Source organism: Vanessa atalanta, chromosome 8 (assembly GCF_905147765.1).
Source record: "Vanessa atalanta chromosome 8, ilVanAtal1.2, whole genome shotgun sequence".
Lineage (NCBI taxonomy): Eukaryota > Metazoa > Arthropoda > Insecta > Lepidoptera > Nymphalidae > Vanessa > Vanessa atalanta.
Window position 1 is genome coordinate 39,091 of NC_061878.1, and position 14,223 is coordinate 53,313.

The window sequence follows — 14,223 nt, forward strand, 5'->3', positions numbered from 1 at the left end:
CATACATTACTATAAGCGACCCTGGGATCGGATATATAACGCGAGTACTCAGAAGTATCAGGACAGTGGACACTGGCACGTCAGCGCTCGTGGCGTTCGGACGTTTCTTGATAAACCGCGTTGGTCGTTATTACACGTCACGTAAGCCATTTTGTTATTCCTTACGTTATTTAATTATCAAAGTTGGTTGTATTTGGTTTTGTAGTAATTTAAATGTATTGCACTTGTATAGTCTCTGTTTGCTTTGATATTGATTCAAATTGTAAATAAACGGTTAAATTTCTTATGGCTTTTATATATTTTTATTTAAAATTCCACTTTCGGTGTTATAAATATATTCATCTTTTTATCTTTGAAACTATTTTTATTTTACATGGAAATTGGTGATAAATAAGGTACTCGAAATTAACGTCATAGCTAAATATTACTATTTTTTAAAGTAATTTAGTAATGAATACCAAGATTAAACTTAATCCAATAATACTGCTCGCTTTAGTTGCCGAGTTGCAGAAGTCCAGATTACAGTTATCAGCGATGAGACCGAAACGGTTTTTGACGAAGGTGTAATTGCAGAGACCGACTCTGCAGTCCTCCAAATTTAACGGTCTCTCGTTTTCCATGAACAGCACCTGATACTGGTCGTTGATTTGTAAATTACTGTTCGGTGTGCATCTGAAATCGAACATTTCTGTATGAATAGTCGTTTGCGACGTACTGTAATGACGCAAATCGAGTCATATTTTATGAAAAAATACTACGTTCTTTGATTCCATAATCATAAAGATTCGTTTATTTTTTTAAATGTAACCGAAAAAATATATAATCGGAATTTTGTACGATAAATATTTTTTCGGTCACATCCATACATCGACGTGGTCGCAAGATTCACAGCGAGCTACGTACTTGTACAGGACGGCGGCGAAGTTGCCGCTGAAGGGCGCCATGGCGGAGGCGGACCACTTGCGCGCCTGCGCCACGGCCGAGTGGTAGTTGTCGCCCGTGAGCGGCGCGGCGTCGCGGCGCGCGCCCGCGGCCGCCAGCGCGAGCAGCAGCTGCGCCGCGTCCGCCAGCTGCACGCGCGCGCGCGGCTGCTGCGGCGCGGCTGCGGGCGCGGCGGCGCTTTAGTGCTTTCGCTCCCAGTGGACGATTCATTTCGTAGACATTAAAGTGTAAGTATGAAGGACGTGCTACCTCGCTCCACGTGTGTTTTGAAGAAGTCCATCATGTCCTTGATGCCGGTGCATCCGAGTTGCTGATTCATCGGAGTTCCGTAGCCGTATTTGTAGTAGGTTTCCAAGTCTTCTGCGTACTCTAGCCGCTTGAGGTCATCTTTGGAGAATGCCTTCGAGAAATGAGAATTTTTGAGCTGTCTGATGTGAGCATTTTTACGTACCGGCAAGTGCATGGAATAACGCGACTGATGACGTGGGCCTGTTCGAATGTCGAGTGAGGCAGCATTATTATCGGCACGAACAGGATAACATCTTAGTTCCTTTGATTGTTGACTCATTGGTGATTTTAATAATGATAACATTATTTCAATATTTCTTGCAGTGTCGATGTCTGTAGGCGGCTGTGACCAAATACTCTCGGGTGATCTATGTGCCCATCGGCCAATAATATTAAAATAAAATGAAAACAAAAACGGACTGTCACCCATACAATCTAAATGTTTCTCTGGAGGTGCATAGTTCACCCCTGAAACGGTAACGCGGCAATACAAGGAGTTCTAATATGCAATAAAGTACTAGCGGAACTTTTTATTGACAAGGTTCATCTCTTAATACTCACGGCACACCAAGGTGAGATCTGCGATACATCCCACGCCTTATTGTATCTACACATTTGATACATTTGCTTCATTATTTCTTTCTGGATATCGTAATTGAAGCCCAAACGTAACGAGATGTTGCTTATCATCTGAAAATTACCGGTTTTTATATTTACATAAATAGGTTTCGGGCTACAAGTGTAAACATTATTAAAAATGTTTTTTGTATTAATGTGACTTACCTCTTTGTATTCTTGTTTGGACTCAAAAGTTCGTAATTGTGTCAAAGTATCGTTATTTTCTTCAACGTTATTAATCCATGAAGAGCAAAATTTTTCCGGCTGGAACATGATAATAATTATAAGAAAGGATTTTCAAAAAACTTTATAGAAATTAACTAACTAAAAATAACTTACGCGAAGCAGTTTCTCGTCATTTTCCTTTGTAATGTCATACGTGTCTTCTCGGGCTCTGAATAATCCTTCAGTGAAAGCACGGAACGTTGTGCTCGACCGTTGATCGTTTACGTATTTGAACTGAAGTTAAAGAATTAATAAAACATTCATACTAGGAAATAATGTATTTATTTAGTTAATTGAGTCAGCACAAATAAATTTTAGGCAAAGTGTTAAAATATCAGGTCACGAGGTCCTTGAAGTTGAACCCAATATTCTAACTAGATATGTGTTATCAGGTTTACATTCATCGAGAAATCGTTATTAAATAAATAAAAATTTGAAATACATAAAAATCAACTGATTTAAATAAATACAGTTATCTTGCTTTCAAATTTAGTAGAAATCTTTTGTATGTGCAGTTACTGATAGATATTTAAGTAAAAACCAGAGTTTAGTTAGAGAAGTCCATTCGTTAGTTACACAATATTACATGTAACTTTTCTTATATTTTCATATTTTCTAAAACTTATATTTATTAAAACGTAAATGTAATACAAAATAACCTTTTTCATCGGATTTAGAAATCAACGTAAATTTAATGGTTTAGGCTTCACTTACTACGTAATCATGGAGGTTATCGGTTAACAGTCCCGGGAACTTTTGTTTCCAAGCCTGGGCCAGTTGTTGTGTCGAAATGTAGCCGTCGCTGGTGAGGTCCCCGGCGAAAGTGATGTTCTGACGAGGATTCCATTCCCACCTCTCGAGCAGGTTAACGTCTGACGGGCACATGCGAATCTAAGAACAGATTAAGATGTTAAAAGCCCGCTCTTTATTTTTCAAACTTTATGTTTTAGAATATAAGAAAACACTTTACGTATGTTAGATTAGTGGCGCATTTACAGTTCTTGCATTATAAGTGCTTTTATATACTTATTTCTGAAAATAATATTTTTATTCTCACAATATATTTAAAATAACTTTACGAAGCTTGAATCCAAATTTTATACTATATTCCTATATACTAATATAGGAACGTATTATTTTAAATAAGTAGATATTGAGGATTTGTTATGAGCGGCTCACTAATTAACTCTCTAAAGATAACGCCTTGAGATATCGCCGAGCCTTGCCCTACCATGAGAAACTCATAATCCTGGGGGTTTTTTTTCTACCTACCTATGAACGCGTTCTCCATCAATATTTATAAAAATATAAGCAATAAAAAGCAATAATGAGCAAAACAACATCAAGTTGGTCACGTAGTGTTGTTAACATTACGACAATTTCGATAGCTGATTTCATTACAACGCTGATACGCACGTAATGCGAACTCAGTCATTACCGGCACACATAGCTTGCATATTTCAATGTTATAATGTAGCACTCGCATGGCTTACGTAATCACTATCGGAGACATCATTAATAACCAAACTAGTATAAGATGGAGACGTAGCAAGGGAACTTGTTATGAACTGGTTTTAACAAGAGTTGCAAGAACTAAGAAGACGCGTACTTTAATATTTTACGGATAGTGTTACTCTAATTCACTTTAATTCATTTCCTGTAGAATGATTACTCTTGCTTATTCGTAGACAAAGATAACACAACCACTAGTTCAAACACACTAGCCTGAAGAGAACTGAAAAAAATAGCCAGGAGGCGATCGTATATTCCCGAGGTGTGCTATCCGTTAACTCACTTATTTACATAGAACTTTTCCTTTACATGTGTTTTAAATGTTGCAGCTAAAGCAGTATAAGCGTTTTTTGAAATGTGCGAACGCCAAAGTGCGCTGAGATTTTCTTAAAAATAAAAACGCCCTCATTTCTTCCGATTAATATCTCTCTGGTCGTGTCGGCTTGTCATTCGCAGGACTATGAAAGTTAAAGTTGGAAAAGGAGAGTGCAACTGTGTTTGCAGATACTCTACTTCCTGACTCCATTTTACATAATAATTACATTTGTCTTTTATTTTGTATAAAATATTTCCAAATACTCTTCTCCTAATTTTATATGTACGTACATTTGTATCTCTAAAGTTTCCTTTTCTATAATTAGCGATGATGTTGTTTTTTAAATCGCTAAGTTTCTGAAGGTCGGCGATTTCATCCGCCTCCGGGTTGTGGGAGCCGTGCCGGTTCAGCAACCAAATCGCGATGGGCTGACAACCTGTAAAAGAGAACCATGTTTATAGCGATTGAACTGCCGATACACTCACCATATCACTCAGATCATCACCACACTCGTTGTTACAACACGCTAGAATTACATTTATCTTTCTAAATGTAATCATGTATAGGCGTGAAATGATACCAATCAACATAATTATCAATATTTAGTCTATTGAACACAGCTTCGAACTCGCATAGAAGACTACTATTATATCATTCTTACAATAAAGGTCGTGGCGCTTGACGTTAATTGCATTAGTGGCGCATTCCGCTGACTAATGGGGTCAGAACTTAGGACTTGATTTACAGCTGATTAGAGAAATATATATATCCCAATTTTGGGATATTACAAGAGTATGGTATAATTCAACCGATTAATGGTATAATTATTTTATAATAAATGGAACGTACGTTTCAACAAAACTTTGTTAGTTAAATGTAGACTGCCGTGATAAAAAGGTATTATGAAATAGACCTCGCCCATAGATTAGCCACCGAGATGAACGCACATACCGCATGGTGTGTGAATATAGGATTAGAAGCTAAGCCTATTGCATCGCAGAATAGGGAGACCGCTCATGTGCGCTCGAGTAATCTAGGTCGTGCACAATGTTCAACAGTCTTCAGCTGAAAACGTGCACATTGAGTTTTATTAAACTGCATTAAAACGGATTAAAAATAAAGTAAATAGTGATTCACAAATGATATTCACATATCATTTGCGAATAATTATCTCAACTTAGTTTTACATTCGACTCAGCCATCCGTATTCCTTACAGATTTTTTGTTTCAAATTAACAAAACAATGCACCCAATGTAACAAACTCGAGCGTACAATACTAAACACACGTCGCTGTTGAATATTGACTGTTAATATTATTGCAATTCTCAGTTCGATTTAATCTTCCCGAAATGTCATTCTTTTCTCAATAAATTAAACTCGCAAGACTTGATTTTACTTTTTCTCTATTCAAAATTGATATTTCGTCATTGATGGACCGACCCTGGACAGAATGTTGATGTGTTCGTTTAAAAGTTTAAACATAAATAAAACAATATAAATATTAGTGTTTATTTGTAGATCGAATAGTATAATTTAGAAGTATTGTAAATATTGCTCTAACCCGCTTCCTCGTCCCCGCGCCAGAGGATGCTGCCGGAGCGCGCTTGCGCCAATAACTTTGCCACTCTCGTTGTAAATTTAGCATTCAAAACTTAAATGTGATTTTTGGCTTTTATCTTTTATACAATAACTTTTTTCTTTCTTTCTTCTTCTGAATGTTTGTAGATTTATAATAATTACAAGTGTATTATTTAAAGTGCTCTGACCTATCGCTGAGAACATGTTCTGTTTGAATAACGGAACAGCAATTGACCACACGCTCAGACATTCACATGTAAATATTCTTTCACTTGTTATCTATTGATGTGCTAATTTTATTGAAGCAGAATAATTTGCGATGTGCGTCCGTACAGCCATCTAATGGCACTTTTCATAAAATACGGGGCCGCTGCTAATGTAAGGCTGACACCTGATGACATATTATATTAGAAAAGTAAAGATATTAAGATGAAAGTAATCTACTAATTGCTGAAAAGATTCGCATCAGGTACATTTCATACTAATATGTATCAATATTTTAAATCACGGTTGGTCAACAAGAGCCGAGACCGCATTCTGCGTTGCCCGCCTGTACTAAAAAGGAAAATAAGATTTAATCAGCCAGTATTGCAAATATCAGAGCTATAAAGTACTCATACTCGTACATGACGCGTCATCCGTTACATTAAATATTACGTTTTGCGACCTTATGTAAATCAATGATATATATATTTTTTCTAATGTGTACCAATTTATACAAAGGAATAAGGAATTGTGAAATTTTTCTTAGTCTAGATTCCGGATGTGCAAATTGTAAGGACGCCTGAAAGTGAATATTATCAGGTTCAGTACAGGAAAAAGTCAGGATAGCCCAGTGAATACAATGATCGAGAAGATTTCGGCACCAACTCCCGCCATCGTCGACTCTTCGTGCTTGACCTGTATCAATATTAATATCTTCTGTGTGATTGTGGGCGAAACCTTCCGAATGAAATACTGCTTCTACATATTTTGGCACCAAAAACGTATTAAAGTACGATATGCGTACATATTATACAACATTATAATACGCCGTAATATTAATGTAAGAAAATCTGAATAAAAATAATTTCAATGTTGCTGGCACTAACGTTCCCCGCGTTTAGCAAAACAATAACACTATTAACATTTTTATTAAACCGGTTACGTCGCGGCGGTCGCTGAATTAATGCACACAATTAGTATGTTGAGATGACATTTGTTGTTTGCTTTTTCCGGACGGATCGAGCAAACTGATCGATATGCAACTGCAATTGTTATGATAGGTTTTACTTCGAGAGGGAGAATATGTTCTTCTAATAGCTATCGACAAATAGTGCATACTTACATTACAGGCGTCAAACAGGCGAATGTTGTATAATATACTACGATAATATTAAGATTCCCAAATTGTTCAGTTTTATTTAGCATTAAAATTACATACCGATATACTTAGAACATAAACAACATAAACAAATACTAATAAAAACCAAATACTTACTTGTTAAAGATAACTAGCCGTATACCATAGGAGAACATGCGACGTCATCCTTTAGTTATAAACAGAAGCTGAAACACCGATTTTCATGTTTTTTCTTCAAACTCAAACTCAAACTCAAATTCCTTTATTCAATATAGAAGTATTACACTTTCTTATTGATGGACAAATCTTCTTCAAAAATTAAATACTACTAATTACTAATAATAATTACATAATACTAATTTTCATCCCCAAAACTACCTCTTTAGGATATGACTATTACAAATTCCTGTATTACAGGGACAATTCCTTACGGGACGTACCGTATAGCTTTTCTGTGTAAAATATAATTTGGTTCAATCCTCCGGCTCAAAACGAGCGTTGTAAATCAATCAACCATTACAAAAATATATTATGTAGAAGATAGAACGCCGGTAAAGATAGAAATCCGTGCGAAGTGGGGAGGATAGCTAGTAATCTATTATTAAATACTAAGTATGGGTGCCCATTGTATCGATCCTCTCGAATGGCACTTCTATTGAAGGTGCTGGTCTGAGGTTAAGCACAGTTAACGTTATCTGAACTGTATCTTGAGGTTTCGCTGTGGGAATACAATCAAGAGACGATTAAACTTTTTATGCAATATAAAATGCTGAGATAATATGCAACAACCTAATGCACTCTCACGTGCAAACGTTATCCGCGTGCGTTGTATACCTATTGTATTTTTTCACTTTATCATAATTAATCTCTGCATCGCGTTTTACGATGTTCGTAACTAATAACTTAAGCTTACGAGGTATCTTTAATGTGGGTATCTCGTGGAGAATTATTATGTCAATACAACTGCTGTAAGTAGTATTTCCATGTTAAACTAATGGTCCTTTTTATATGCGTCGCGTGGCTTATTTTCCCGTTGCACATCGCTTGTGTTCGCGAGCGACTGACCGTGACCGAATTCAGCCACGGCGGCCAATGAAAAGGACTAATTAGCTAATTGCTCAGGAGACAGCGTGGAGTCTGGTTTGCGCATAGGCAGCCTTTGATTCCCTTACACGTATTGGCACTGACAGTACAGTAACTCACTAGCCCAAGCCGGCATTCGAACACTGAACCTCGCGATTTGCAGCATCCTGAGCTAGTCACTAGACCACCGAAGCAGTCATTTATGAGAGAGAAGTAAACATATAAAAAAGGATCATATTATTTTGAAGCATAGTGTAATGCAAATAATATTATTAATTGAAAATTCCTAACCCGCCAACTGCGATGCAACCTCGGACGCCTGGACCCTCTACATACGCATTTTATAATAATATGATAATTACATTAAAAACGAACGAACAAATGAACGTAGGTGACTCTTAACGACTTCTTCAAGTCATAGGGTGGTTTTATAAGAAATATATCGTAATCATGTGCTTAATGACAGTGAATTTTAAAATACTTTGAATTGTAAGAATGAAACGAAAAAAATTAGCAAGATAAATTGAGGGAAGCTGCCACGGGCAGAGTAACGCCGCGGGCGCGGGAGGGGCAGTAGACGCTTAATATCAAAACCGAAATTAAAATCATACTCGTTTAACTAACTCTGCTTGTAATGTAATTTCGTCGACATTATAATAGCGTCGACCTGCGTCAGCGCGTGTAGTTTTTTTTCGGAAGGTTATAAATAACTGAACTAATTAAATTAACATTAAACAAAGATTCATTCAAGCAAAAGGTCAACTACTGAGCGTATTATATGAATCATGTAAAAATAAACTAGTAGAGTCGAGGCATTAGAACGAATGGTGTGCTGAATGTTTAGGTGTTAATTATTAATTACTGTGAGTCTCGGAGCTCAACACTGACATTGGTTATTACGTTCCTTGTGTAATTAAACTGATTCAGCTGACGCATCCTCCATAACGGAGGACGAACTCCTAAGTACTTATCGATAGATTAGAGAGAACAGCCAAGTAATAACGAAGGCATGCTCTCTAAAATCATATCTATTTATAAAATTATGCCTTTTTGTTATTCGATTATTTTAAGAATATCAATCAATATTTATTTCCAGTAAATAGCTATGTACACATTGTACACAGGGAATGTTCTATCTATTATCAATTAATACAGATTAAGTTCATTATTTACCGAGAAGAGCCCGACTGGAACAGCTCCGCTTACAAATTTTACTGCTCATGTAAAAGAATTCCTCGATTATTTATCGAGGACTTAGTAACTTTAGTACTTCCGGATTACTCAGAGACGCGGGCTTAAATCCGTAAAGTGCCACTGAGTTTTTCTTATGCTCAATTAATTCTCGGCAGTGAAAAGCCATTATAAGGAGGCTTGTTGATGCAATCAGCTCTCAAATTCCGTCAAAAGAGGAGAGGAGGAGTTTAACTACTTTAATATAATGGTTTGCTCTCGTCTGAATTTAAAAAAAATGTAACATTGGTAAGTTTATGTTTCAGTGCAGTACGGATGTACACTGGTTAATTCAAATTAATTAGTAAAAAGCTATATATAATGGCATCCGTGTGGAAATGCGAGCATGCAACTGAGAATCGTTAAACGTGTTTGTGTAATGTGTCGTTAACCCTGCATCGATAATGCTATGCTCATCACGGTCTTCAAAAATATATTAACCTCGGACTTATAGACGTTATGTAATGTTAAAAATTTCCAATGTGTTTTCATTGCGGTATAATTTCACTTTATACGGCAATGTTTATTATGCTACTTCCTTCTTAAGCATGATGTGGGTAAATAATACCTATAACATAAATGTAAATACCATGCTAAGCTCGTTCAAGGTCAGATGATACCTCGCGGACAATCCAAGGCGAACATTACGTACATGATGATATTATTTGATTTTGACGCGCTTTTATTTTGAAGGTGTCAATTATTATTTGTATTACGGAACTGGTCGTATAACCGAAAAATAAGAATAGTCAAAACACTTTTGACTATTCTTTTTTTTTTAAATAAGCTGTAACAAATGCGATCGTCAATACACTGCTTATATAGGCTGTATAAGTATCATAAATAAAAAAAGGCAAAAAAAAAAACATTAACAAAATCTGTACACATTTGATTATTGTCAAATTAAAATGTACGAGCAAACGTCCGGTCAAAATGAAGCAAAACGGACAAACGGCTATTGTAAATAACAACGTGTGATTCAACGTCCTTCAGTTATTTTCATCATGGCCAGGCTATGGGGCTCGTAAACTTGCATTTCCGTCACCTCGTTATCTAACTGCCTCGTTAAACTATTTGGATGTTGTCCAAAAGTAAAGATAACAGAATTAATAAATATAGTAAGGTAGTGATAACATCAACGGTGATATCCTGTTCCTGATCAAAGGTAGAGTGGTGGAGCGGTTGAATGGTTTGTGCGAGCTCCACCTGTGGGATTATGAGATATCTAGAGTATCTGCGTAACTTGGCATCTTTGCTTGCCGTTTCGTTTTGAAGTGAGCCAGTATTTTTTTTATTATATTTATTTAATCGATACATCACAGTATTTGAAATATAGCACTTAAAACAAGAATACGATAAAATGACAGATACAATTTCAAACACTTAATAGGTATATACAGCATTAATAGTTACGTTAGCCTCCAATAACAATTTTTTTAACAATACTTTATTTAATTATTAATATTACAGGCTCAAGGGACATAACTTTTTATATCCCGGTGTTAGTGGAGCACGGACGCTCGAGGAGTAATTAATATTATAGTTAAATTTATGGCGCTAACATCAATGGCTGCATTTACATCGGCGCCCATTTCACTACCTGCAGGACTCCCGTGCCCATTATCTCGGCTGCCTTCCAATTGTATATTTTTGAAAAAAATATCCTAATATAACATAACAACGCTGTGTGTGTTAGGTTGACGCCATAGGATAATATATACGCATGGGAGCAAATTATTTAGTTCAAATAGAATATTTGCAAGCAATCATTGCTTTATTGTTTAAAATATTAATGGTTATTTCAGAAGGTATACGAGGAATACGACAAATATTTGCCGAATATTCTTTAATATAGCTAGAGATTAACTTACGATTTGTTTGTATTGTTTTTAGAAGAAAAAATAAAAAACTTAATTTATATTTAACAAGTAACTTTATAAATGCATGTACTCATTTGAAGTACCCAAACCACACACACACACAGGTGCCACACTGCCACAAGTATAAGTTTATTTCAGCAGCTCGTACCTTACAATGACACATTACTCTGCAATATGTTCGGTGCGTTTCGTGTTTTATGTAAATTAGGTAGTTCGTTTTATATAGTAATGCCGTATCGCATTAAGTGATATAAATGTTGCAGATTATCTTGTAATAATGTTCCTGTTTATTATGTTGTGGTACTTCACGTATAATTTTCAATGTGTTTTTTAGTAATATTTTCCGGCAGGTTAGTAATAAGCGATATATGAAATATAAACGTTACCTGGTACATCGTGTGCTCTGTTGAATGGGATGCCCTGGTTCGCGAATGTGTACGCAGTTTTAGTCCCGAAGAGCACGTAGGGATCCTCGTCAGATGAGTGGCAAGTTTCTTGACAACAGGCCAGAGTGGCGAGCGCCAGAACGCCTAGTAATGTTAGGCGCATCCTTAGTTAGCTGTAAATAAGTTATGTGGCTGTAGACGGGTTGCGAGGAAAGCACCACGATGATGGATGATAGGTTCATAATAATGCAGACAAGCCTGCTCGTATTTTGTTAAAAGTGCTTTAATATTTAAACAAAGGTAGAGTTGGCCAGTGGTATTTTTTAAAACGGATGTACTTTTTTGTTTTTGAATTTGGCACTTTTTATCAGATCAGATCATAGAGTTTGATATATTACCGTATAATAATACATTAAGCCGCCTCTATGTATGTACTCATACGTAACATAAGTTTAAACTTTGTATGCATTATTAGGTAGAAAGTATTATTTTTAATGAAGTTTGTTTACCTCCGCGGGGCCACCGGACACATAATAATATAAAGTGACAGTAGTGTAATAATCGAATTTTATGTGTTATTACAGGCTACCCAATATTAAAATTGCGAATGTATAAAACTGCTATCTTTGTTTATAATAATTACATTTTGTTAAAATTTAAGAGTAACAAGTAAGCTCGTAAAAATAAATCAGTCTGATCGAATGAGTTTTAAATCTTCTCCGCATACTACAAGATCGGCCCTGGACATCGTCGATGTAAGACTGAAAAGGTTTTATTAAACTTTTTATATATTTACTAAATTTGTCATTGATTGTTATCTGGGGCAAATAAAAATAATTGTAAATATTAGAACATAAATAATCAACAAATTACAAAACCAAAAAAATATTTCTATTCGATGAAATTATTTTTAATGTGAACACAGCTGTTCAATTGCACTTAGTCCAAATAAACAGTTTTTAATTCTTGTAATATACATTAATTATTATTGCGAGAAAAACGTATACCGTAATAAATTGAATAAAAACTAATTAATAACTACTACTACTACCGTGAACGAAACGAGCGATTTTTCTCGAGCAAAATCAAATGCGTCACAAATACTACCATAAATAGTTGTTATATTTCACAAAATAAACTTAACGTAAATTAAAAAACAGTATTCAGACACTTCACATAAAAAACAACAACAAAAATACCTTTTTCGCGGGAATATAATGTGCAATAGATTTAATAATCTGTGGCTATAAAATAGCGGGAAACACGGCGTCCCCACTGCGATATAGAGAACGGACTGGGCTTAGCTGGCCTCAAAGAAAATGAAACAGGCTTTGTACGTACATGTGGTCGTGTCTCTTGTACTACAAATTCGAATGTTAACAAAAAATGAATCCACGCTGACATAATAATGAATGAATACACATTATTACGGTACCAGCGATTGCAATGAAAGGTCTATCAGACGTTAGGTACTGACATTCTTAACTATTAGAACTTTTTGATATACTTATTGTATTGACGTTACAGAAAATAAAATCTTTAATAAGACACCGCTGAGATGACATCGCGAATGGAAAATTTTACATTTACATATGTGCTATATAAATGATTACACTTTGCTACTCGTTTTTATGTTATTGCAAACCGATACATTAATTCTCATTTTTTTTAATTTTAATTATTTTTTCGAATTGAACAGTTAACGTGAGTTATATACGTAAATTAAAATACAAACATACACTTCTATAATATAAATGATAATTAATGTCATTTTAACTTGCTGTTGTAAATTTCAACCTGTTTTTATTATAGTTTTACGAAAGTTTAACTGAAGAAGTTCGGCTGCCAATGATGGTAATAATATGACATTGTTATGAGGTTGATGACGAGTTATGCAAATATTACCAATTTACATTTATTAAATATCGTTGTATCGAAAAATATTATATAACTTTGCGTACATTATGTCATAGGCTGAAGAGCCATGTAGTTTCCAGCATAGTATCCCAGAGCATCATCACCATAATAAGCATCAGCACTTAGCGCCACGGTACCCGTACGGTAGCAGAAAACTCAACCAACAAAATCATAGTAACGGACAATGGTAAAACGGACGGCCCAGCGGTAAAATCGGTCGTTTTATCGCTAACATCAAGGCAGTATTATAAAATACTGCGCTCATTTTCAGTGAATGAGCGAAGGCAAACAAAATATGATGATGAGGATGAAGAAGCAAGATGTAGCATTTCATTGGCCGCCTACTTCTCTCTTAACCAGCGCGTAACATAAATAAACCTTCGTAACACAACGTGGGTGCTTCAATAGTCACGCATTAGATGACATCACGATCCCTTGAGGAAAATAATGACTAATGATGTAATTAATAGACTAAGCTGTTTATGTACACCGACACTTAGCCGCTGACTTTAGAGAGGCGATATGTATGTATCTGTAATTCTGTAACTTAACACCGCCTTTGTTTTTGTTAAGCTTGCACCATGGATCCGATGACTTCTCATATATTCAAATATTATCAACTCTAGAATTACGGTACCTGCATAATATCATCTGCAGCCTTATAATAACTTAGCTGCGAAACTAACGAATCAGTTATTTACAAGAGTTAACAATCATTACTGTAATATTTATGTATTTTATTACCTTACCCTTACCTATAAGTATAATGTAATTATCGTGAGAGCAGTAGGTATCAAGTAACAGCTCTAAAACAGAAAGAGAGAGACTGGTATCACTGGGCCCTGCAATGAATAGAGTTTGCTACTCACTGTCAGTACTTCAGAATTATGAAAGTTTTTTTCAGT

The 14,223-nt window shown here is 35.6% G+C and overlaps 1 protein-coding gene across 2 annotated transcripts; it reads right to left on the reverse strand.

The window, feature by feature from the left end:
* Positions 1-289: 289 nt before the first annotated feature.
* Positions 290-12,740, reverse strand: LOC125065873 (multiple inositol polyphosphate phosphatase 1-like). Of its 2 annotated transcripts, none has more exons than XM_047673723.1 (10): positions 12,601-12,739; positions 11,402-11,574; positions 4,192-4,337; positions 2,788-2,964; positions 2,188-2,307; positions 2,014-2,112; positions 1,792-1,920; positions 1,192-1,342; positions 904-1,102; positions 290-672 (listed from the first exon to the last, which is right to left on the reverse strand). In XM_047673723.1, exons 2-10 carry the CDS (start codon positions 11,562-11,564, stop codon positions 435-437), a joined length of 1,422 nt encoding a protein of 473 aa, XP_047529679.1. In that variant the 5' UTR covers positions 11,565-11,574; positions 12,601-12,739; the 3' UTR covers positions 290-434. The 2 variants fall into 2 exon arrangements, with proteins under 2 accessions (XP_047529679.1, XP_047529680.1); XM_047673724.1 differs by having other exon boundaries at positions 457-742; positions 891-1,102; positions 12,601-12,740.
* Positions 12,741-14,223: the final 1,483 nt, after the last annotated feature.

Coding starts and splice junctions, on each gene's coding strand:
- LOC125065873 (XM_047673723.1), bottom strand. CDS start 11,564: ATGCGCCTAACATTACTAGGCGTTCTGGCGCTCGCCACTCTGGCCTGT. Junction 4,338..11,401: donor CAGAGCACACGATGTACCAG/GTAACGTTTATA, acceptor TCTCTTTTACAG/GTTGTCAGCCCATCGCGATT. Junction 1,921..2,013: donor CCAAACAAGAATACAAAGAG/GTAAGTCACATT, acceptor GGTAATTTTCAG/ATGATAAGCAACATCTCGTT.